Source organism: Heterodontus francisci, chromosome 7, assembly GCF_036365525.1.
Source record: "Heterodontus francisci isolate sHetFra1 chromosome 7, sHetFra1.hap1, whole genome shotgun sequence".
In the NCBI taxonomy this organism is placed as follows: Eukaryota; Metazoa; Chordata; class Chondrichthyes; order Heterodontiformes; family Heterodontidae; genus Heterodontus; species Heterodontus francisci.
Window position 1 is genome coordinate 26,124,981 of NC_090377.1, and position 22,945 is coordinate 26,147,925.

The 22,945-nt window shown below is 42.2% G+C and overlaps 1 protein-coding gene across 1 annotated transcript in view; it reads left to right on the forward strand.

Moving 5' to 3' along the window:
- The first annotated feature begins 1,226 nt into the window (after positions 1-1,226).
- cacnb4a (calcium channel, voltage-dependent, beta 4a subunit) overlaps positions 1,227-22,945 on the forward strand; it is a 308,607-nt gene continuing 286,888 nt past the window's right edge. Inside the window, exons 1-2 of the mRNA XM_068034482.1 lie at positions 1,227-1,310; positions 1,775-1,867. Coding sequence (XP_067890583.1) covers positions 1,227-1,310; positions 1,775-1,867 — 177 coding nt within the window. The remainder of the gene's footprint in view (positions 1,311-1,774; positions 1,868-22,945) is intronic.

Here is a 22,945-nt window from a genome sequence, read left to right on the forward strand (position 1 = left end):
ACCTTCTCTTGTAGCCACAGTATTTATGTGGCCGGTCCAGTTCACTTTCTGGTCAATGGTAACCCCCAGGATGTTAATAGTGGGGGTATCAGCAATGGTAATGCCATTGAACATCAAGGGGAGATGGTTAGATTCTCTATTATTTGAGATGGTCATTTCCTGCCACTGGTAAGGTGTGAAGGTTACTTGCCACTTAACAGCCCAAGCCTGAATATTGTGCAGGTCTTGCTGCATCTGGATACGGGCTGATTCAGTATCTGAGGACTCGTGAATGGTGCTGAACAGTTCGTCCAACAAATTCCACATGGCTTCACTGGAAAAACTTGCTGATCCATTAGGGAAACCTACCTTGACTGGAAAGATCAACCAGTGTTAATGTTTTTAAATTGAATATAGTAGATTGTAGTGTAGATTCAAAATACACACCATGATAGTTGACAATCTGGATGATAAACCATTTGCAATGTGGCCAACATAAATTATCTACCCTTGTACCACACGTGCCAATTGCTACTTTATTTTCCACAAGCTGCTACTTCCTTACATATTCCGATTACATACTTCAATGCAAAAACGGCCCTGCCTGTGATATAATGACAAACATTATGTTGTGTCACTTATAATTTCACAATTCCACTTGTGACAGTGATTCAAATGCATGCAAACCCAAAACGTACGTTTGATGCAATCACTGTAAGCATTAGATTGGGACCACTTACGCCTTTCAAAAATCAGAAATGCAATTTGCTCTCTCTTCGCCTGTCTCTTGTGGGTCTCTGAAGGTTAACAACCCTGCTTCTGAAAACTGCATTAAGACACCAGGCACATCTCTACCGAGATGAGGCCAGTTGCAGAAGGTCATTTGTCATAGCCAGGTTTCCTCGGATTATTGACCCCTCCTCCTCTTCCCTACTGACACATTTCTAACTGGTTTCTTTTTGTGTGACTCCCGACACCAGACAGCCAGCTCCTCACTGGCAGCCGGAGCTCACTCGTGCAGAGAGAAGCACCTGAGCAGTCTCGATCTAGGTGACTGATGTAGGAGTCAGGACACGATCTTCGGCAGGAAGGATCCAGTGGGGCGGACGGAGATTCCCAGCACATCCTGATGGATATCTAGGGGCTGAGGGGATAGAGCCACAGGGGACAGCCAAGTCAATGGCTCGTCGGCTTCCAGGCAACTAACAGCCGCTACAGCCGTCTGCTCACCACCAGCTCCAGAGCTAATGATCTATTTTAAGATGTCCGGAGTCGGTCCTTTATTTACCAAAGAAATATCAGCCGATGGATTACAAGCGCCCATCTTTCAGGTAAGCTGATGCCTTTATTTGTTTAATAGTGAAAAAAAGGGAGAAAATGTTTTCTTTATCCATTCTCAGGAACACTAAATTTGTGATTGATTTTGCATTATTATCATAAATTAATTGAGATTTTGAACTGATTAGAGAAATGTTGAAATCTGAGGACATTCCTAAAAAGTTAACGTGCTGGGATTTTGTTTTGAACTAATGCATTTTTTTCACACTCGGCTAAGAAATGTCGTTTTCAATATGTACAGAGTTACCGATTTCCAATTTAATTGCAAAAAAAGTTTTGTAATTTAACTTTGCAATTGTGATTATTTTTTTAAAAAATCTCTCCCTCTAGTGCATATCGTGTTTTATGTTAGATCTATTCCTCATCCGTTAAAGCCGGATCCTTGTCTTTAGCAATGTCTGACAGTAAAATCTAACAGCGATTATATTTTCTTCCCCCACCCCCAATATTTGGGAAGCTGACCAGGGTGAACAGGAGGAGGAGCAGGTTAAAACGTTCCGATGGAAGCACATCGTCCGACACAACTTCGACCAGTTTCATTCTCCGACAGGTAGGACACTGAAGACTGAGTGCAGGCTGATTCTCCAGACAGCCCATGAATGTGGATTTCACTATCGGCAGAAATTGCTCATTAAATGCTCATTACAGCGATTCCTGAACTTTTGGTCCCATTAATTAAAAGTACTGGTACGGTGACATTGTGCCTTTGTGAGTGGGATTTGGTAGCTTATTTAGCCCTGAAGACAATTTACGTAGGGTATAATTTATATTTTTGATAAGGAGATATATTGACTTTTCCAGCACATTGTATTTTTTCCATTACAGCGTTTTATTTAAATCCGAAAAAGCTATTATAATATAAATTGGGTCTAATTAGCACAATCCATTAGTGTCATAGCTAATAGCATAATGATTATAATCTTGCAGAAGGACTTAAGTTTTTGGAGTGTGACTTTTTTGTCGGATCGAGTAAATTTTGTACTCCCAAAGGTCAGGGGATGGGGGGAGGGGGAGGGGAGGGGAGATCTGGGGGGCGGGGGGTGTTGTGTGGGGTAGGGGTGTGAAGGAGAATTGGAAGAGTGGATGACTTTTCAAGAGCGTGGGCTGTATTTAAAATAAGTAAGACAGAAAAGTTGTACCATTAAAGGAATACTCCAGAATGAGAATCTATAATAGCAGCATCCTACTGTTTCAAGATAAGAATGTTTCTGCTGCTCCATATTAAAGTCAACCACATGTGTAATGTAAATGTTTCCCTAACACATAGCTTGTCCTCTATTTGGAACTGCTGCCTCCCTTGTGATTCCACGCTTGCTAGACAGATTGAGAAAATGACATCTCTTTGCCTAGCATGAAAATGAAGAGGATTACAGTATACAGCAATTATTGTGTGAAACTTACTACCTGCCTATATATATATTCACAGCTTTGAACCTCTCCACAAAAATCACAGATGCATTCTTTATGTGTTTTCCATTTTGCTACATCACAGGCAAAGTGCAAATCTTCTCCCATAATGATTGCTTGAAATTATCATCTTGAATTTTTTAATGAACTTCTATTTATATAGCATTTTATCACATCTCTCAGAAATGTTTCAAACCTCTTGACATAAAATATACTGATATCTAGATGAGATGCAGTGGCCATTTTGCACAGAGTAATGCTCCACAAACAGCAATGAGGTGAATGACCCGTTAATCTATTCTTTGTGGTGTTGTTTGAGGAAGGAATATTGGCTAGGACATTGGGAGAATTTCTTGCTCTATTTCAAATAGTGACATGGGATCTTTAATGTCCATCTGAGAGCCATGGTTTAACAATACATTCGGAGGATAGGCAGTGCAGCACTCTTCTGCTGTCAACCTAGATTATGTGCTCAAGTCTTGGACCAAGACTTGGACCCACAATCTTCTGATTGAGTGATTAGAGCATTACTAACTGAGGCAAGCTCTTACATACATATATACTTTACATACATAAATACATTTAAAAGTAGTTTCATTCTGTATGAGTCCTCAGTAGCTGAAAAGACAGCTTGTAAAATTGAGGCAAACTAATGGTGTGGATGAGAGGGTGTTTAGAATCTACTGCATACAGTGCCATCACATGCTTGCCCTTATTCAGTCTATGTAGCTGTCATCCTATTGCCACTTTTTTATTGATGGTCCCACCAACTCAGTCTTAACCTTCTGGTCATTTTCCAGCTGGAACATATTCAATCAGCTTCCAAAGGCAGATTGTTAACAGTATAGTATGGATGTCTAGTCCATCAAAACCTTATTATAATGTGCTGTATCGTAATTGGCAACTTGGAAGGAACAACTGCTCCCTAATGAAATGATTCACTTTGCTTTAGTTGGGGTGAATCTCTGGGTAGAGATCATTAAACCTGTTGCCATGTTCCTGGGCGAAAAATTCAAATTGAGTTTGAGCATGGAAGATTCAATTTGAGCACAATGCGGGAAAGTCCCGGAGAGGGTATTTAAAAATAATGTGTGAGCCTCCAAGCAGTGAAACAAGTAGAGTGAAGAAAATGTGGCACCATAGCTAACAGAGAAGGTTGATGAAGGGAATGCAGTGGATGTTGTTTATATGAATTTTAAGAAAGCATTTGCTAAAGTACCCCACAAAAAGGCTGGTTACCAAAGTTGAGGCTCATAGAATAGGAGAATCGGTGTCCAATTGGATAAAAAAAAACCTGGCTTAAGGGCATAAAACAGCAAGTCAGTCAGAGTTTGCTTTTCAGACTGGAGGATGGTAGACAGTAGTGTTCCCCAAGGGTCAGTGCTGGGACCACTGCTTTATTTGCTATATATGAATGACTTGGATCTTGGAATACAAAGTAGAATCTCAAAATTTGCCGATGACACCAAACCTGGAGGTACGGCAAACAGTGAGGATGATATGAACTGCTTCCAACCGGGCATAGATAAGCTAGCAGAGTGGGCAGACAGCTGGCAGATGGAATTTGCTACTGACAAGGTGAGGTGATGCATTTTGGCAGAAGGAATAGGGAGAGGTAATATATACTTAATGGCACAGTTCTAAAGATTGCGCATGAACAGAGAGACCTGGGGTTGCATGTGCATAGACCTTTGAAGGTGGCAGAACATATTGCGAGAGTGGCTAGGAAAGCATATGGGATCTTGGGCTTCATAAATAGTGGCATTGAGTACTAAAGCAGGGAAGTTATGCTGAACCTTTATAAAGCTCTGGTTAGGCTCCAACTGGAGTATTGCATCCAGTTCTGGTCACCATGCTTCAGGAAGGATGTGAGGGTCTTTGAGAGGGTGCAGACGAGATTTACCAGAATGGTTCCGGGGATGGGGGATTTTAGTTATAGCTTAGGCTGGCGCACTGACATGGAACACAAAAGTCCGAGTGTTTCAAGCCTGTGTCCTCAGTACCTTGCTCTGTGGCAGCGAGGCCTGGACAACGTGTGTCAGCCAAGAGCGACGTCTGAACTCATTCCATTTTCACTGCCTCTGAAGAATCCTTGGCATCAGGTGGCAGGACCGTATCTCCAACGCAGAAGTCCTCGAGGTGGCCGACATCCCCAGTATATACACACTACTGAGCCAGCGGCGCTTGAGATGGCTTGGCCATGTGAGCCGCATGGAAGATGGCAGGATCCCCAAGGACGCATTGTACAGCGATCTCGTCACTGGTATCAGACCTACCGGCCGTCCATGTCTCCGCTTTAAAGACGTCTGCAAACGTGACATGAAGTCCTGTGACATTGCCCACAAGTCGTGGGAGTCAGTTGCCAGTGATCACCAGAGCTGGCAGACAGCCATAAAGGCGGGGCTAAAGAGTGGCGAGTCGAAGAGACTAAGCAGTTGGCAGGAAAAAAGACAGAAGTGCAGGAGAGAGCCAACTGTGTAACAGCCCCGACAACCAATTTTATCTGCAGCACCTGTAGAAGAGTCTGTCACTCTAGAATTGGCCTTTATATCCGCTCCAGGCTCTGCTCCACAAACCACTGACCACCTCTAGGCGCTTCCCCATTGTTTCTCGAGACAAGGAGGCCAAAGAAGGAAGAAAAAGGCTGGAAAAGCTGGGTTTGTTCTCTTTAGAACATAGGAGAGGAGGGGAGATTTAATAGAAGTGTACAAGATTATGATAGGCTTAGTTAAGTTAGGCAAGGGAAAACTATTCCCATTGTTACGATCAGGTGAGGAGGGGTCGAAGGGCTCCCCTCTTGTCCCTCTCAATGTTTGACCCCAACAGGTTTATTTCTTTTTAAAAGTGGATATACTTGCCAAATCAGTGAGTCTTTAACTATTTACATGCAATGATCATAAAAAGAACCAATCAGATAGGTTTGCTTGAGTTTTACAAAGAAAGAGATTAGCTTTATTGTACTTAAACGGATCTAAGTAAAATAATAAAATACACTCCAACTTTCATATACACACACACATACACATATACACACAAACACACAAATAGGTTACAGAGTGGGGAAGGATAGATTGGTTGGATTCGAGTCTGGAGCAAGAATAAGGGGTATACAGTCTGTGGAGTTTGGTGACTCAGCTGGATTCAGGCTGATTTCGGTGGTCTGAGGCTTCTGGTTGTAGAGGTGGCCAGCTGATTTGGTGGTTCTCCTGGAGACAGCAATGCAGATGATTTGCTTCACGGGGTCTCTGTCTGCAGCAGTGATAGGCCGAGGTGGTTAAGGCCAGCAGGCAGGGTTCGAAGCTTGCAAGGTGAACTGGAGAGAGAGAAAGAGGGAACAGGGACCTTACTTGAATCTTCTCTTGTTGGTTGCTGCGGAGAAAACACCAGCTTAAACACACAGATGGTGGGCCTATCACATGACCATCACCCAGTGATTCAACATGATGGCTATCAGTGTCGTCCCTCTTGCAAATTAAACCCTTCTCTCAACCAGGGTCCTGTTGTTCAAGTGATTAAAGTTTGAGTGGTTCGTCTCCATCAGTTTAATGTCCTAAATGATTGCCTTAATGTCTTGCTAATGGGAGCATGATAGGTAGTTCACTCAGATTCCCCAGGTTATTGTTCTTGAGGGGATTAGGCAGACAACTTGTCTCTACATCGATGCATTGGAATGTGGAATATAGTGATGCAAATTGGGATGGCCATCTTAGTTGCTAGTACAGTCACCTTTTATCTGTTCCTTTTTTTCCTTTTTTAAAATTTAATTCAGATTTCTAGCTGGTGGATGATGAAAAATCATTTGACAGCATGTTTCCGTGACATCATTAACTAATGGTACAAGGACTAGGGGACACAGATTGAAAGTTTTGGGCAAGAGATAGAAGGGAATATGAGGAAGTACTTTTTATGCAGCAGGTGGTAATGACCTGGAACTCGCTGACCACAAGGGTGGTAGAAGTGGAGACAATCAATGACTTCAAGAAGAAGTTGATGGCCACTTGAGGGAAATGGACTTCCAGGGCTACAGGGATTGAGTGGGGGTGGGACTGAGTGGATAGCTCCGTGGAGAGCTGGCATGGACCCGCTGGGCCAAATGGCCTCCTTCTGTGCAGTAAATGACTCTATGACTGTCATGGAAAAGACTTAAAGAAAGAAAGATTTGTATTTGGCTAGTGCCTTTCATCATCACAGGACATCCCATAGTGCTTCAGAGCCAATGGAGAACTCCTGAAATATAGTCACTGTTTTCATGTAGGAAATGCACAGCCAATATGAGCACAGCAAGCTTCCACAAACAACAATGTGATAATCTAATTTTGTGATATTAATTGAGGGGTAAATATTGGCCAGGACACCGGGGATCTTTTACATCCACCTGAGAGAGCAGACGGACCCTCGGTATAATGTCTCATTCAAAAGACAGCACTTTTGCCACTGCAGCACTCCCTCAGTACTACACTGGAGTGTCAGCCTTAATTTTTGTGCTCAGGTTCTGGAGTAGGACTAGAACCTACAACCTTATGAAGCCAGAGTGCTACCAACTGAGTAATGGCTGACATTCGGAGAGTAAAGAGTGCTGGAGTTCAAGCAATTAAATGTAAGTGTTCAATTATTTATTCACACTTTAATATTTAACTATAAAGCAGATTAAGGGGCTAGTCAACTTCAAGAAAGAATTAATACATAGGAAGGAAGGGCAAAAACCTAACTAGTGATTTTAAATAAGTAACTAGATGTAATAGACTGAATATTTTAAACTGAGCGAAAGAAGTAATTAGTCATTTGCTAGTACAGAACTTGAGTATTGCTGAAAATAGAGACATGTTGTCGAAACTTTTCTTCTTGCACTCATAGGACAATCTGCAAGAATACCAATGAAAGGGAAAGCAACAACTTTATAATGTATGAGAAGAGAGTGCTGATTGGTTGGCACGTGAACTCTGATTGGTAGAGGCATTGCAATGGAGAATGCACCAGTTTATTGCCCTGAGGAATGAACCAGCGAATGGCTGTCACTTATTTTGTTTAGCTGAAACAGGCACAATGCGTGTACATGTTCTTTCTGTCTGCAAAGAACAGGGCCCTGTGTGTTAATATATGTAGCTTCCAGTACATGTAAATATGCCACACTGTGAACCTTACTGACAATCTTAAATCGGTTGTCAGCATAACTCTTAGCACACTGAGGATTATTTAGCAAATGTTGTCCAATCGTGGAATCCCATCTAATGTTGGACACTGTGTTTTGAGTTTTGCAAGCGTGGGCTGGTTGGGTACTGCCTGTCCCTTGCCCATTGCGAACAGTGATCGTATCAAACAACATGTCCGTTCCCTGCAGACATCATAATTTAGTATTAAAGGCAAATCCAGCACTACAGATTAAAAAAAAAAATCCCATTTAATAAATAAATAAATAAATAAACATAGATTAGATAATAAAAGCAAAATACTGTGGATGCTGGAAATCTGAAATAAAAACAGAAAATGCAGGAAATACTCAGCAGGTCTGGCAGCATCTGTGGAGAGAGAAGCAGAGTTAATGTTTGAGATCTGTGACCTTTCGTCAGATGGCAGAGACGAAAGGTCACAGACCTGGAACGTTAACTCTGCTTCTCTCTCCATAGATTAGGTAATGGCAGCACAGGCAGTGTGCAGGGATTGCAGAATGTGGGAATTTGCGAACATTCGGATAAAAAAAGGTGTAGCAATAGCTTGATAACTAATTCCAGAACAAAGTCACACCACATAGAAAGATACAAGTACTGGAACAGGAGTGTATGACTGACAGTCAGCAGGATAGGGGGAAACCAGCGGAGGCAGGGTAGGAGGAATTGCAGCACTGGATCCTTCCCAACAGGTAAAATGCTACCTGTGGAGATAAGGAAGAAAGCTGCAGGGGATGGCCAGAATGATGACCCAAGTTCTTGGAGCAGGAGACAATCCAAGGGTGGTGACAGCAAAATAGAAAAATTGTAGTAATAGGGGATTTGATAATTAGGGCGATAGTGACTATCCTTAACAGCTGTGATTGAGGGTTGGGGGGGGCGGTGTTGCCTACCTGGTGCCAGGTTAAGGTATATTGCAAAGTGGCTGGAGAGTAACTTGGAAAGCGAGCAGTGAAAAATCAGTTGTTGTGATCCATGTCATAATGAATGACATAGGAAAGAACAGGGAGAAAATCCTGCTGAAGGTATATCAGGAGTTACGCAGATCTTTGAGGTTGGTAATCTCTGGATTACTAACCAAGCCCTGTGCTATTGGCATTGGGATAAACAGATCTGTAAGGAATAGCTGAAAGACTGGTGTGGGAAGGAGGGTTCCTTTTCATGGGACACTGGCACTAATACTATAATAGGAAGGATCTAAACCACTGGAACACCCTGGATCTGAACCTGCTGGGACAAAGTTCCTAGCAGAAAGTAAAGAGGGAACTGTAGAAATGATTTTAAACCAGTAAAGAGGATGGGGTGGAATTAATAATCTTAAAATAAGAAAACGAACAGTAAGAGCAAATGCCAGATTACAAAAAGAGATATAGATAACTTAGAAGCAAAAGGCAAATACTGATTATTATAGATAATATAGATACTCCAGGGAGAGAAAAAGTTTTAGGAGGAAATAACAAAAATAAATCAAGAGACACGAAAAATAAAAGGTATTAAATTGCCCGTATAGCATGACTAGAGCATTAGCTACCAAAAGTGTGAGAGGTCAAAAAGTATGAGAAATACATCATCAGGACATGTGGACAGAGTAAGGGGCAGGCAGTTACCCAAATAAGAGTTCTGTACAGGACTGCACGTAACATAAGAAATAGAAAACATGAGATAGATGCACAAGTTCAGCTTGAAGGGTATGATATGATAATCATTACAGAGACCTGGCTACAAGCTGGGCATGATTGGGAGTGAACTATTCCAGGCTATAGGGTCTTTCAAAAGGTCATGGAACTTGGGAAAGGAGGAGGATTGGCAGCAACATTGACAAAAGCCACAGGCCCCAATTTTTGTGGTTGGTATCAAAAGAAGTGTGTTCACTGTTCACTATCCTGACAGCTGCCCACTGAGTTTTCACAGGCTTTTGAGGGGAGACTTGCTGTCATCGGGTGTCTGATCCAGCATGGTGCCCTTTACAGGGGATCTATGGAATGTGTGAGTAGGGCGAGCAACAGTGTGGCTATTTAACCAATCAGATTGAAGAATCCTCACTGAGATATACAGGGGCAGAAATTCATCTCTGGCGTTGGTGCAAAATGAGAGGTGTCGGTCGGATTGGCTGTCCATTATATGCAGCACCTGATATTTAATTCCTGCAATGGAACTGAATATCAGGTGCCATGTATAGCAGGTGGCTGAGCTGATAATGCCATTTTGTGCCACTGCCCGAGATGAATTTCTAGCCCACGGACTGTAAGCTAGGAAGTATAAACCAAGAAGTATAAATTAGATTTAGGGCGGCACAGTGGCGCAGTGGTTAGCACCACAGCCTCACAGTTCCAGCGACCTGGGTTTAGTTCTGGGTAGTGCCTGTGTGGAGTTTGCAAGTTCTCCCTGTGACCGCGTGGGTTTCTACCGAGTGCTCAGGTTTTCTCCCACAGCCAAAGACTTGCAGGATGATAGGTAAATTGGCCATTGTAAATTGCCCCTAGTGTAGGTAGGTGGTAGGAGAATTGAGGGAAGGTGGGGATGTGGTAGGGAATATGGGATTAAAGTAGGATTAGTATAAATGGGTGGCTGATGGTCGGCACAGACTCGGTGGGCCGAAGGGCCTGTTTCAGTGCTGTACACTCTATGACTCTAGATTTAAATCATGTGCAAGAAGTGAAATAAAGGGAGGAAAGAAAGATGGGATTAACAGAGAAAGATATGAGACAGAAGAAAAAATTTTAAATAATTTTAATTCAAAAAAATGTTTCCAACACTAATTAAATTCTGAAGGAATGAGACTCAACAGTTGTAAAATTACATTTTCAGAGAGTGTTTGGCAACAATTATGACTTATCATGCCATTAAAAATACACTTAAACCTTGATGCACCATGTCCTAAATTTTTCTGCAGTGTACAGTGGGTCCTTACATATATTTCAATGTTGAGACTATTGGTGAAGTAACTCAGACCACTACGTCCAGATTTCCATGTTTAGCTGTTCATATGCATAGTCTGGAAATTGCTGTCTGATTTACATTGCTGTTAGCTTCATCTGTACTTATTCTCAATACAAAGGAGTAGAAACAGTATGGGCAGAACTAAGAAACACTGATGGATGCAAGACCCTGTTGGGAGTTGTCTACAGACTTCGTGACAGTAGTGATGCACTGGGGGATGTATAAGTACAGAGATCAAGGAAGCATGTAGCAGAAACAACATGGATATAATGGGAGATTTTAATTTTACATAGACCACGAGAAGCCACATAGCTCAAGCTGCAAATTCATCTTAAAAGTCAAAAACGTATAATGCTTTTGCCCTGGTTTCACATGAGCAACGCAGATGTATTTCTAGAACGTACTCAGGACAGTTTTCTGGAGAATATGTTTTAGAATTGACTAGATCAGGGCATGCTAGAATTCATGATTTGTAATGAACCAAAATTAAAGAAAGAGGTTGCATTTATGTAATATATAATATAAAATTAAAAATAGAAATTTCTGGAAATACTCATCAGGTCAGGCAGTACCTGTGCAGAGAGAAACAGAGTTAACATTTCAGGCCAATGACCTTTCATAGAACGAGGAAAAGTTATGGTGTGATATGTTTTAAGCAAGTACAGAGGCAGGAAAAGAGGGGAGAGGAGGATAGAACAAAAGGGAAGGTCTGTGATAGGGTGGAAGGCAGGAGAGATTAAATGACAAAAGCAATGATGGTGCAAAGCAAAAGTTGGTAGAAATGGGACAAGTAAAGGAACAAAAAATGGGTCTAAAGGAACAGAAAATGACAAGGTGTGAGCAGAGGTTACAGTCTGCAATTGTTGAACTCAATGTTGAGTTTGGAAGGCTGTAAAGTGCCTAAACGAAAGATGAGGTTCTGCTTCTTGAGATTCTGTTGAGCTTCATTAAAACAGTATCGGAGGCCAAGGACGGAGACGTCGAGTGGGAATGAGGTGGAGAATTAAAATGACAAATAACTGGAACCTCAGGGTCAAGCTTGCGGACTGAATGGAGGTGTTCTGCAAAGCGCTCATCCAATCAGTGTTTGATCTCCCTAATTTAGAGAATACCACATTGTGAGCAACGAATACAGTATGTTAAATTGAAAGAAATACAAGTAAATCGCTGTTTCACCTGGAAGGAATGTTTGTGGCCTTGGACATTGGGTGGGAGGAAATAAAAGGGCAGATATTGCATCTCTTGCACTTGACTGGAAATGAGCCATGGGTAGAAGAGGTTGTTGAAGGTGTTTAAAGAGTGGACCAGGGTGTTGGGAAGGTAGCGGCCCCTTTTGAATGCTGATAAGAGAGAGGAGGGAAAATGTGTTTTGTGGTGGCATCAGGTTGGAGATAGCGGAAATGGCGAAGACGATCTGTCGAATGTGAAGGGTGGAGTTGAAGTTCAGGACAAGTGGAACCATATCATGGTTACAGGAGGGGAGGGGAAGGAGTGAGAGCAGAAGTGAGGGAAATGGGAGGGACAAGGTCGAGGGCCCTGTAAAATCAAAGTTGCAGGGAATCCTTTGTTGAGGAAAAAGCAAGACATATTGAAAGGTGGCATCATCGGAACAGATGCGACAGAGATTGAGAAACTGGGAAAATCGAATACAGGTCCTAATAGGAAGCGGGGTGTGAGGAAGTGCAGTCAAGGTAGTTGTGTCAATCAGTGAGCTTGTAGTGATAGTATATCCCCATAAATGGAGACAGAGGAGTCGAGGAAGGGAAGGGAAGAGTCAGAGATGGACAATGCGAGGGTGAGGGAAGGATGGAAATTGGAAGCAAAGTTGATGAAATTTTACAGTTTGGGTTGAGAGCAGGAATTGGGACTGATAGAGCCATCAATGTACTGAAAAAGAAGTGAGAGAGGGGATCTGAGTAAGACTGGAACAAAGAACATTTCACATATCCCATGAAAAGGAAGACATAGCTTGGACCCTTTTGTGTTCCCATCGCAACACCTTTTATTTGGAGGAAGCGAGTGGCATTAAAGGTGAAGTTGTTCAATGTGAGAACAAGTTCAGCCAAGTGGAGGAGGGTGGTGGTGGATGGGAACTGGTTAGCCTCCATTCAAGGAAGTAGTGGGGGTCCCTTAGGTTGTGCTGCTGGGGGATGGAGTTATGGAGGGACTGGATGTCTATGGTAAAAAAGAGGCCGTTAGGGCCAGGAAACTGGAAACTATATAGTTTATATTTGTTAACAATCTGACTGTAAGGGAGCAATCATTTTAATATGATTGTATTTGATATCAGGTTTGAGAAGGAAGAGCAAGAAGAAGAACAAACAGTGGGCAATATTCAAAGATGTTCTTGATATAATTCAAAACCAGTACATACCCCTGAAAGGCAAAAGTTCACTTGTGCAGATAAGGAACTGTATCCAATAAGTGAGGTAAGAGACAATAATAAGCTACAAGGAAAGACTTACGCAAATGCAAGGAAAACTACACATCCAGCAGTCTGGAAGAGCTATAAAAACAACTACATGATACAAAGCAAGTAGAGATGTAAAAAGGGAGTGTGAGAACTGGTTGGCTTGTATTCCTTTGGGATTATAAGGTTGAAGAAGGATCTAATTGAGGTGTTTAGAATGATAAATGGATTTGATACGGTAGACAGAGAAGCTACTTCCTCTGGTGGGGGAATTACAGCTAGGCCATTCAAGAGTGAAATCAGGAATCACTCTTTCACACAAAGGGCAGTGGAAATCTAGACTCGCTCCTCCATAAGTCTGTGGATGCTGGGCCATTTGAAATTTTCAAGACTGGCATTGATAGATTTTTGTTTGGTAAGGCTGTCAAGGAATGTGGATCAAAGGCGGGTAGATGGACTTGAGGTACGATGAGCAATGATCTAATTGAATGACAGAGCAGACTCGAGGGGCTGAATGGTATACTTCTGTTCCTATGTTCCTAATTCAAATTAGGCAACATGAGTATGAATCAAGCTGCAAAGCAACCAAGACTACCTAATTTATGAGATATGTTACGATCAGGTGAGGAGGGGTTGAAGGGCTCCCCTCTTGTCCCTCCTTGTTTGAGCGCAACTGGGTTTATTCTTTTTTAAAGTGAATATGCTTGCCAATTCATTGAGTGTTTAACAATCTACATTTTATGATCATAAAAGAATCAATTGGACAGGATTTCTTGAGTTTAACAAAGAAAGAGGTTAGCTTTATTTTACTTAAGTCAATCTAAGTAAAATAATAAACTTTTGCGCGCACACACATGAGGTTCGTATACACGCACAAATAGGTACAGAGTGGGGAAGGATAGATTGGTCAGATTAGAGTCTGGAGCAATAAAAAGGGGTACATAGTCTGTACATGTTGGTGACTCGGTTGCCTTCTGGATGAACTTGGTGGTCCTGAAGCTTTTGGCTTGTAGATGTGGCCAGCAGATTCGGTGGTCCTCCTGGAAAACAGCGACAGAGATGGGTTCCTTCATGGGGTCTCTATCTGCTGCAGTGATAGGCTTAGGTGGTTACAGACAGCAGGCAGGGTTCAAAACTTGTCAGGTGGACTGCAGGGAGAAAGAGAGTGAGGGACCCCACTTAGGTCTCTTCTGATCAGTGTCTAGTTGCTTGTCTGCTGCAGAGAGAAAAAACCCATCTTAAAGCACACAGATGCTGGGCCTATCACATGAAGGCTTGGCGTGTATTTCCTCTTGCAACTTAATTAGTTCATGTCTAGGAATTCCCTTCTCTCAATCAGGGTCCCACTGTTCAAGTGATTACCTTTGAGTAGTTTGTCTCCGCCAGTTTACTGTCCCAAGTGATTTCCTTTAGATGTCTTGTTAATGGGGACTGGCCAGGTGATTCATTCCAAACTTCCCAAGTCATTGTTCTGGAGGGGACTGGCCATACAATTCGATTCCCTGTGGATATATTGAAATGCAGGGGATTTTGATGCAAATTTTGGAGGCCATTTTAGCTGCTAGCAGTCACCTTTTGTCTGTTCCTTTATCCTTTTCTAAAATTTATTTCTGTTTCCAGCCGATGGATTACAAAATCATCATTTGGCATAGCACGTGTTTGTGACAGAACCAACAGTAAGGCACTAAATCACTCATCAAATAATCAACTAGATAGAGTGTGCAACTATAATGAAAAGGTACTATTAAATATCAATTTGTAACAGATCAAAATGAACAGTACAATATCTCGACACAATATCATTCTTTGAGTGCAGTTAAAACAATTTAACAGAAAAGTAGTGCTGTTTATCTCAATAGATAATGTACATTATCCTAATAAAAGGAGGTTTCCACTGTTGAAGAATCCCAAAGTAACAAAGTGCAGATTGTAATAGGCAAATGTGCTCTGATGAATATCGAACCGAAGCACAAGCCACAGCCAATGAAAGGGAACAAACAAGATGTGTACACTATACGCTACAAGGGTTGCAGGAGAAAAATATACCAGGACAGCACTGTTTTGGAAAAAATAATAGCTGTATGAAACCAAATGTTCCAAAGAACATCAAAGGTAATAGCTGGGAGAACAATAAGTGATAGCAAGAGAATAAATAACCAAGAGAAAGTGTGAGACATATATTATCACTGCAGAAAGCAAACAAAAACTTCATTTGCTGCAGGGAATCTGAGAACTTAATATATGCATAATACTGACAAGTGGCTGTATTTATTGACAAATATTTGAAGTATTGAAGAAAACTTCCTGTGTTCTGGAGCAGCCATTGTATCAAAGGATTATGGGGCTAAGGCAGGTAAAAGAAGTTAAGGTACAGATCAGCCATGATCTAATTCAATGGTGGAGCAGCCTCAAGAGGCTGAATGGCCTACTCTGGTTCCCATGTAACCATAGCTAAAACACATTTCATTAGGGTTCCAGATCAAAAGAAAATATGAAGAGCTTTGGAAAATAGACCAAGATCCAAATAAATCATACTTTCAAAAACATTTAGAACTAAGATTACAGAAATCTAGGAGGGAAACCATTTAAACTGATTAACTGCATCAATGGGTGACAAAGACGATGAGACATAATTTTAAAAATGCCTAGTTTTGTTCATACGCTTTTGAAAATCTGTAATAAATTAAGTAAAGACACCTACTATCTAAAATGATGAAAAGCATTAAAAAATTTCTGCATTCTTTTCATTAATTTGTAAGAGTCTGTATAATAAATAATTGTAAAGAAAGTTGTTTTTACATTCTGGCCTTTTGTTGTTCTTAGAAACATCAAAACTTTATTTTCGTGTTGTCTGTGGTACTTGTGATATTTGAGCCTGTATAATAAACACAAGCTTGTAGATAACATTTGCACATTGTACTCATTAATGTTACTAGTTGGAAGAATTGAGCCCTCGAGTGATAGCACTGACTAGAGGGTGTATCAATTCTCTAACGCTTTCATCTTATCTGTATCTCTGCTTCATCCAAGGTGAGCTCCAGACGTTTTATTCACATAGTAATTCAATCAAAGGGGGAAATAATTGTCAGATTTTAACTATGTCTCTCTATGTGTTGTTTCTTAAACTGCCAAGGAAAATGATCAGACAAATGATAGTGAGACAAGGGTGAATGTGACTGCAACTATTAAATGCAAATGCACTTACACAGTGCTCAGCAAGGTTAGTTTTAAAGGCCATCTTCTGCTTCCCCATTGATTATTCCTGTATCAAGTTAGGGGATAAGATGTGCAAAATAGTTTTGTTCTATAAATTATCATTTAAACTTCCCAATTTCCTCCATTTCAAGACCAATCACAGATATCATGTGATCTGCAATTTCCATAATATTAATGGAGCTGGGGTAAATTTCAATATTGAGCTGTCCACTGACAGTGTCTGGACTGACTGCATTCTGCACTTGGGTACTGCTTCCCCAGGTATTGTACACAAATCACCATTTGCTTCTGTCCCTGTGATGTACCAGTTGATACTCAATATGGAATGCAATGTGACTTCTGCTCTGTGCCCTTCATAGCATCTGCCTCTCAGCACCATAACAGCAACCTCATTGAGACAATTGAGTTGATTATTTTGATAGGATGTAGCATAAAAATTGATTTTTACTATAGGGCTGCATAAATGTTAAAGTAATTCTATCTGGCTATTACAAAACATATCGCAAATGGATGTGGAGTACAAATTCAGTTGCACTCATATTTAGGTGGCAGTGGGGGTGGGGGATGGAGTCGAGGCCAGGGAGGTTGGAGGCCTGGTTGGGGGGGTGGTGGGGGGTAATTGGGGGGTCAATTTAAGGTCAGACATCCTTTTTTAATGTAACTGAAGTCAATTAGATGTTACTTTGTGATGGTTTTCTTTCTTATTTTCTATCTTTTTAAAATTGTAACAGAAATTCTGCATGTTTTTTTAGCTGACGTCTGACAGAAATTTAATATTCACCATAACACTTTACCATGTTCTGTAAATATGGGGTCTGGATGAGCACTCCTGCTCTCCTTGGCTTCACATTCAGGTGAGCAAATTTCAAAAACATTTCTTTTTGGTAGCAGGCCATCCTGAGGTCAGCACTGGCATTCTCATGGCAAACAAATCTTGCAGTGAAGGCCTCAAATGATTGTTAGGCCCATTATTTGCATATGCAAAGGGCCTGTCGCCTGTTTCCAGAATGGACCCTGGGTACCGTTGTTTTTCCTTCACCAATATGGCAATATATCACCATCTCTGACTGGACATGTGTTGTTAAGACCAGGTGAGAAAGAGGTCTTGGATTCCCTTTCAGCCTTCACCTGGTCTTACTGTAATAGGGTTTAATTTTAAACACACCGTGTTTTTAGCTGCTCCTTGGTGAATCCTTGTTCACCCCTTTCCAATTATGAGGCAAAGAAACCAGCACAAATAGGTTTTCTCAAGATTAAAGAAGAAAAGTTGAAATTTATTAAACTTAAACATTAAACTCTAATTCGGTTGACACCTACAGATACACAATGTGCCCACGCTGGCATGCATATGCGATACACACATACAAATAGAGACAGAAAAGAGCAGAAGAAAAATAGAGTGGAAAGGTTTGAGACAATATCTGAAGAGTTGTTGTTACGGCTCTTTGAGCTCACTGTGGAGTCCATGATTGTAGGTAGATCTTGCTTTTCGTTGGGGCCCAATATTCTTCTTAAACCTTGTTCACTGTTGGAGACTTTTCTCTCTTGGGGCTCGTTGGATTCAGAGGCTTGTGAGAAAGAGATGGGAGTAGGCAGAAGAGAGATCTTCTGAGTCCAGGAGCAAACAGACTTTCTGCCCAAACTGTTTGTACAAATTCAAAAAACTCAAGTTGCCCAGCAGATTTGTCATGTGACCAGCTGGTTCAACTATGTCCGTTTGTGTATTCGGCCATCTTAGCAGTCAACCTGGAATGCGAGCTCCCCCACCTTCAACATCTGGTGATCAAAAGTCCACTGTGGGTTGAATGTCAGGCAATGGCTGCTTTGTCCTTCCAAACATTGTCTGTTAATATGCAAATGTCTTTTCCAGCCACGGCTGATTTGTTGAACAAGTCTTCTTTACTCCAGTAACAGTTTAAAATCAATGTTCATGAAAAAATTAATGTGCCTCATTCTTGGCAGGTGGACGCCTAGCATGACACCTCCCCACCCAATGGATAGAATTGTGATTTGAGAAAAGTGCATTTCATTAAAAGAGTTGAGGGAAAAATATGATACAGAAAAAAACATGCATTTCTCTCATTCATTGTCATTCATTTATAAATCATAAAACCTATTAAAATTGTCTTCACTTGGTGCCAGTGCTACTTTAATTGCCTCTTTTTGGCATCCCAATAAACATGTGTTTTTTTTTTGGGAAGTTCCTCTTGCATTTGCCCATTTCCATGGCTGCCTAGGGGCTTTGTTCCTGCTGAGGTAATTTTTTTTTTAAAGAGACTGTTGTGGATGGGTCTATCCCGAACTCACTTTCAGTGCTTTGCTGAGTCATGCAAAGGCTTTTGACTTCAGGGGATGGGTGGCTTGCATTTTTTTATGACTGTGGGGGAGGATTCTTTGAAAATCTCCCCTTAGTCCCAGAGGACACTCCTGCCTGCAGGTATTTGTGCAGACTCTACTGCACTCCTCTGTGGCACTTCGACTAGGTGAGGCATCATCCACACAGTTTCTCTGACCCACAGAGGTCTTTCTTTGTCACTGCAGGTTCCTGTAAGTGCTATTAGCAACTCTGGTGAGGTGCTTCTAGTGTCTGTATTTACATAGGAGGATGAGAGTCTAATTTTGGCTGACTGGTTAGTAGGGGTTTCCATCTGGGATTCCTCCTGGACTACCTTTAACCTGCCCTCTTGGTCACTTTTCCCCCTTCTCTGTCTAACCTTTTGCCAGCCTTGTGCCTGCCTGTCCCTTTTTGTTCTTGGTGGGGGTCCATTACCATTCACCAAACCTCTGCTGGAGGGTCCTCCTAACACCAGTACAGGATTTAGGAGTGCAGGTTTCACTATAGGTTGGGGTTTCTCCTCAAACTGGCACATGAAGCAACTCCTGCAGTACTGCATCACATTGTGGAGCTTCGGCCAGCCAAACTGCTGTCTTATGCGGGCTTTGGTCTTTCGTATACCGGCATGTACAGCCACTGTGGTCTCGTGGGCCCTTCTTCATATTTCTCTCCAGTATCTCTGCGGCACGACTAACTGGTGAACTACTGCCCACTCCTTGCTCTCAGGTCTGTGAGGAGAACTCCATTTCCTCATCAGTACCTCATTCTTTAAATAGTAGCAATCAGGGGCTCCCTCTGCTTCACTTTCAGATTGGGCAGCCTGTGTTAACTCTCGCAAGACTGGGTCAGCTCGCTGAGCCTCAGTTAGGGAAAATTAATTTAATTCATTCCCTGGGTCTCCTAACTTTCCAAAGAAAGACTCGGACAGGCAGACCTCGTGGTCATCTGCCTGCAGTGCCAATTCAGTCTCCTCTGGGGGAGCTGGTTTGATCATGGCCTGATCCACTACACATTCAGGAAAACTGCAGGGGTCCGTCTCCTGCCACTGCCCTGTCTCTCTGACCTCCTGTGGTCTTTCTTTCACTACTGGGGGGGGGGGCGCTACCACCTTCACCCCCACCAGGTAATTAACTAGGAGCAGGTCAACTCCACCCACAGGCAAACAAGGGACAATCCCTCTGGTCACCGGTCCCAAAACTAGGTCGCACTCCAGGTGCACCCAGTATACCAGTACAGGCATACATTGCCCTCCAATGCCATTCACCACCGTTCTGGTGTTCACTGCACTCTCTGGCGGAAAGGTCAGGCCTTTTCCCAGCAAAAAGGACCTAGTGGCCCCTGTGTCCCTGAGAATTATTAAGGGCTTGCTTGCACCACTTGAGGGGTATGGGGTTGCTTTGCCTTCAGTCACTAAAACCCTGATAACCTTCAGGAATCCCATTAAATTTTCCTGCACTTGCAGTCGTATACTTCCTGGGTCTCACTCTTACTGCAGTTAAAGCCACAGTTTGTTCTGTGTTTTCTATCAGGTTCACTTCTTCACTGAGCGGGTGTGCCCTAATTAACCCTACTGGCTTTCCCTTTAGTTTCCAGCAGTCAGCTTTTAAATGCCCTGCTTTATTACAATGGAAGCACACTGGTTTCCAGGTCTCACTCTTGCTTACAGCACCTTCCTTTTGGCTAGAGGAGGGCCCCCTGTGTCTCCTGCTTTCCTTTCTCTCCCAGGACTGCTTGGACTGCTATCACCTTCCCACCCTTTGTCCTTTTCGGATTTGTGGGGGCGATTAGGAAAGGTTCTCCCCTGGGAAACTGACTTATAAATTAAAGCAAACTCATCAGCTAGAAAGGCCGCTTGCTAGGCTCTCTGAACCCATTGCTCCTCTACATGGGTCTTTATGGAGAGTGGGAGAGAGTGTTTAAATTCCTCTAACAGAACTACTTCCCTGAGATTCTCATAGCTGAGCTGTACTTTAAGAGCCCTCAGCCACTGGTCAAAAGCCAGCTGCTTACTTCTTTTAAACTCTAGATAAGTTTGATTAGCTTGCTTCTTGAGGGTCTAAACTTTTGGCTTCAGGTACTACTTCATATGCCCTGAGAATAGCAGTTTTTGTCAGTTCATAATTTGATGAACTCTCATCTGGCAACAGGGAATAAACCTCAAGGGCTTTTCCAGTTATCTTGCTTTGCGGTAAAAGCAGCCAGGACTCAGCCATTTTAGCTGCATTACCTGTATCTCAAAGGATACAAAAAATTCTTCTATATCCTCTTCATTGAATCTTGGAATTGGTTGAGCTAGTTTTAACAATTCTGCCCTCAGCCCTGAATTATGCACCATATTGGCCATTCTTTCACTGGGGTTACTCTGTCGCCCCCTAGTTAACTCAAGATGCCTTCGGTCTCTTTCTTCGCATTCCTTCTAGAATATTCTTTCTCTTTCTCTCTCTCTCGTCTTTCTCTCATTCCTTCTCCTAAACATAGAAACATAGAAAATAGGCTCTCTCTTTCTCCCTCTCCTGTCTCCCTCTTTCTCTTTCCCTGTCTTCTAATTCAAGTTTCCTCTGTTCCAATTGTATCTTTGCTAACAATACCCTGTCTGGATCTGCTTCTAAACCTGTTTCTGCTTCTTCAGATTCAAGGGAAAAATGGTTGGCCACTAGTCTTAGGAATTCAGACTTCCTAGCCTTGCCACATACAGTGATCCCACACTGTTCAGCCATTTTCATCAACTCCTCCATAGACAGTGCTTTTAACTTATCCCAAGTTACTTCACCCTGGCTTGGAGAGCTACTAGCTTCAGTTGCAGACATGTTAGTATTCAATCACACACAACCACAAGAAAACCTGTATTGAAATCTTGCTCTTTTTTTTGATTGGGAACAATTTGTCTTCCGACTTCCAATTTCTCTTCTTTGTCTGTGGGTCAATTCCGGATGCTGGCACTCAAACTTCTGTCATGACTGGGTGAAAAAGAGGTCTAGGATTCCCTTTCACCCTTCACCTGGTCTTACTGTAACAGGGTTTACTTTTAAACACACAGTGTTTTTAGCTCCCCCTTGGTGAATCCTTGTTCACCGCTTTCCAATTATAAGGAAAAGAAACCAGCACAAACAGGCTTTCTCAGGTTTAAAGAAGAAAAGTAGAAATTTATTAAACTTAAAGTTAAACTCTAATTCAGTTGATGCCTACGGATACACGATGCACCCATGCTGGCATGCATACGCGATGCACAAGCTGAGGTGGGAATCAGTAGTCTTTTATTTACATTGGGTTCTGATCGGGTGCTGTCAGTTCTTCTTTAAGTGAGTACCAGCTGAGTACACAGCGCTACACAACCACTGCTGGAGTCAAAGATTGAATGACAGGTTCCTCCTGACACCATGGAATAAGCACTATGTTTATTTTGTTTTTCAGTAGAGCCACTTACTGCCTCGCTCATGGCTCACTTGTCGAGAAGCACTCAAACTTAGGGGCGGCACAGTGGCGCAGTGGTTAGCACCGCAGCCTCACAGCTCCAGCGACCCGGGTTCAATTCTGGGTACTGCCTGTGTGGAGTTTGCAAGTTCTCCCTGTGTCTGCGTGGGTTTCCTCCGGGTGCTCCGGTTTCCTCCCACAGCCAAAAGACTTGCAGGTTGATAGGTGAATTGGCCATTATAAATTGTCACTAGTATAGGTAGGTGGTAGGGGAATATAGGGACAGGTGAGGATGTGGTAGGAATATGGGATTAGTGTAGGATTAGTATAAATGGGTGGTTAATGGTCGGCACAGACTCGGTGGGCCGAAGGGCCTGTTTCAGTGCTGTATCTCTAGATCTAAATCTAAAAAACTTCTAACCAATCTACAATGTCAGGCCTCCTTGGGGTGTGATATTGAAGAAGCCAGCAACAAACATCGGCCAGCATACACGACTAGACCTTACCCTACTAACTGTATCTGACTGTAGGACTCTATAAAAATATCCCTTTAAACACAGCTGGTAATTCTGTTGCTGCAACTGTGTGATGTAATTTGCAGACCTTAGCTGAAATGCAATTGGATCTCAACACAAATATTTTACATAACAACATTAAGTCTTATAACAAAAGTGAAAATGAGTACACTGAGGTTCACTGAAATGCACACTGGCTATATGTACCTGTCAGGTGAATGAGCACTTT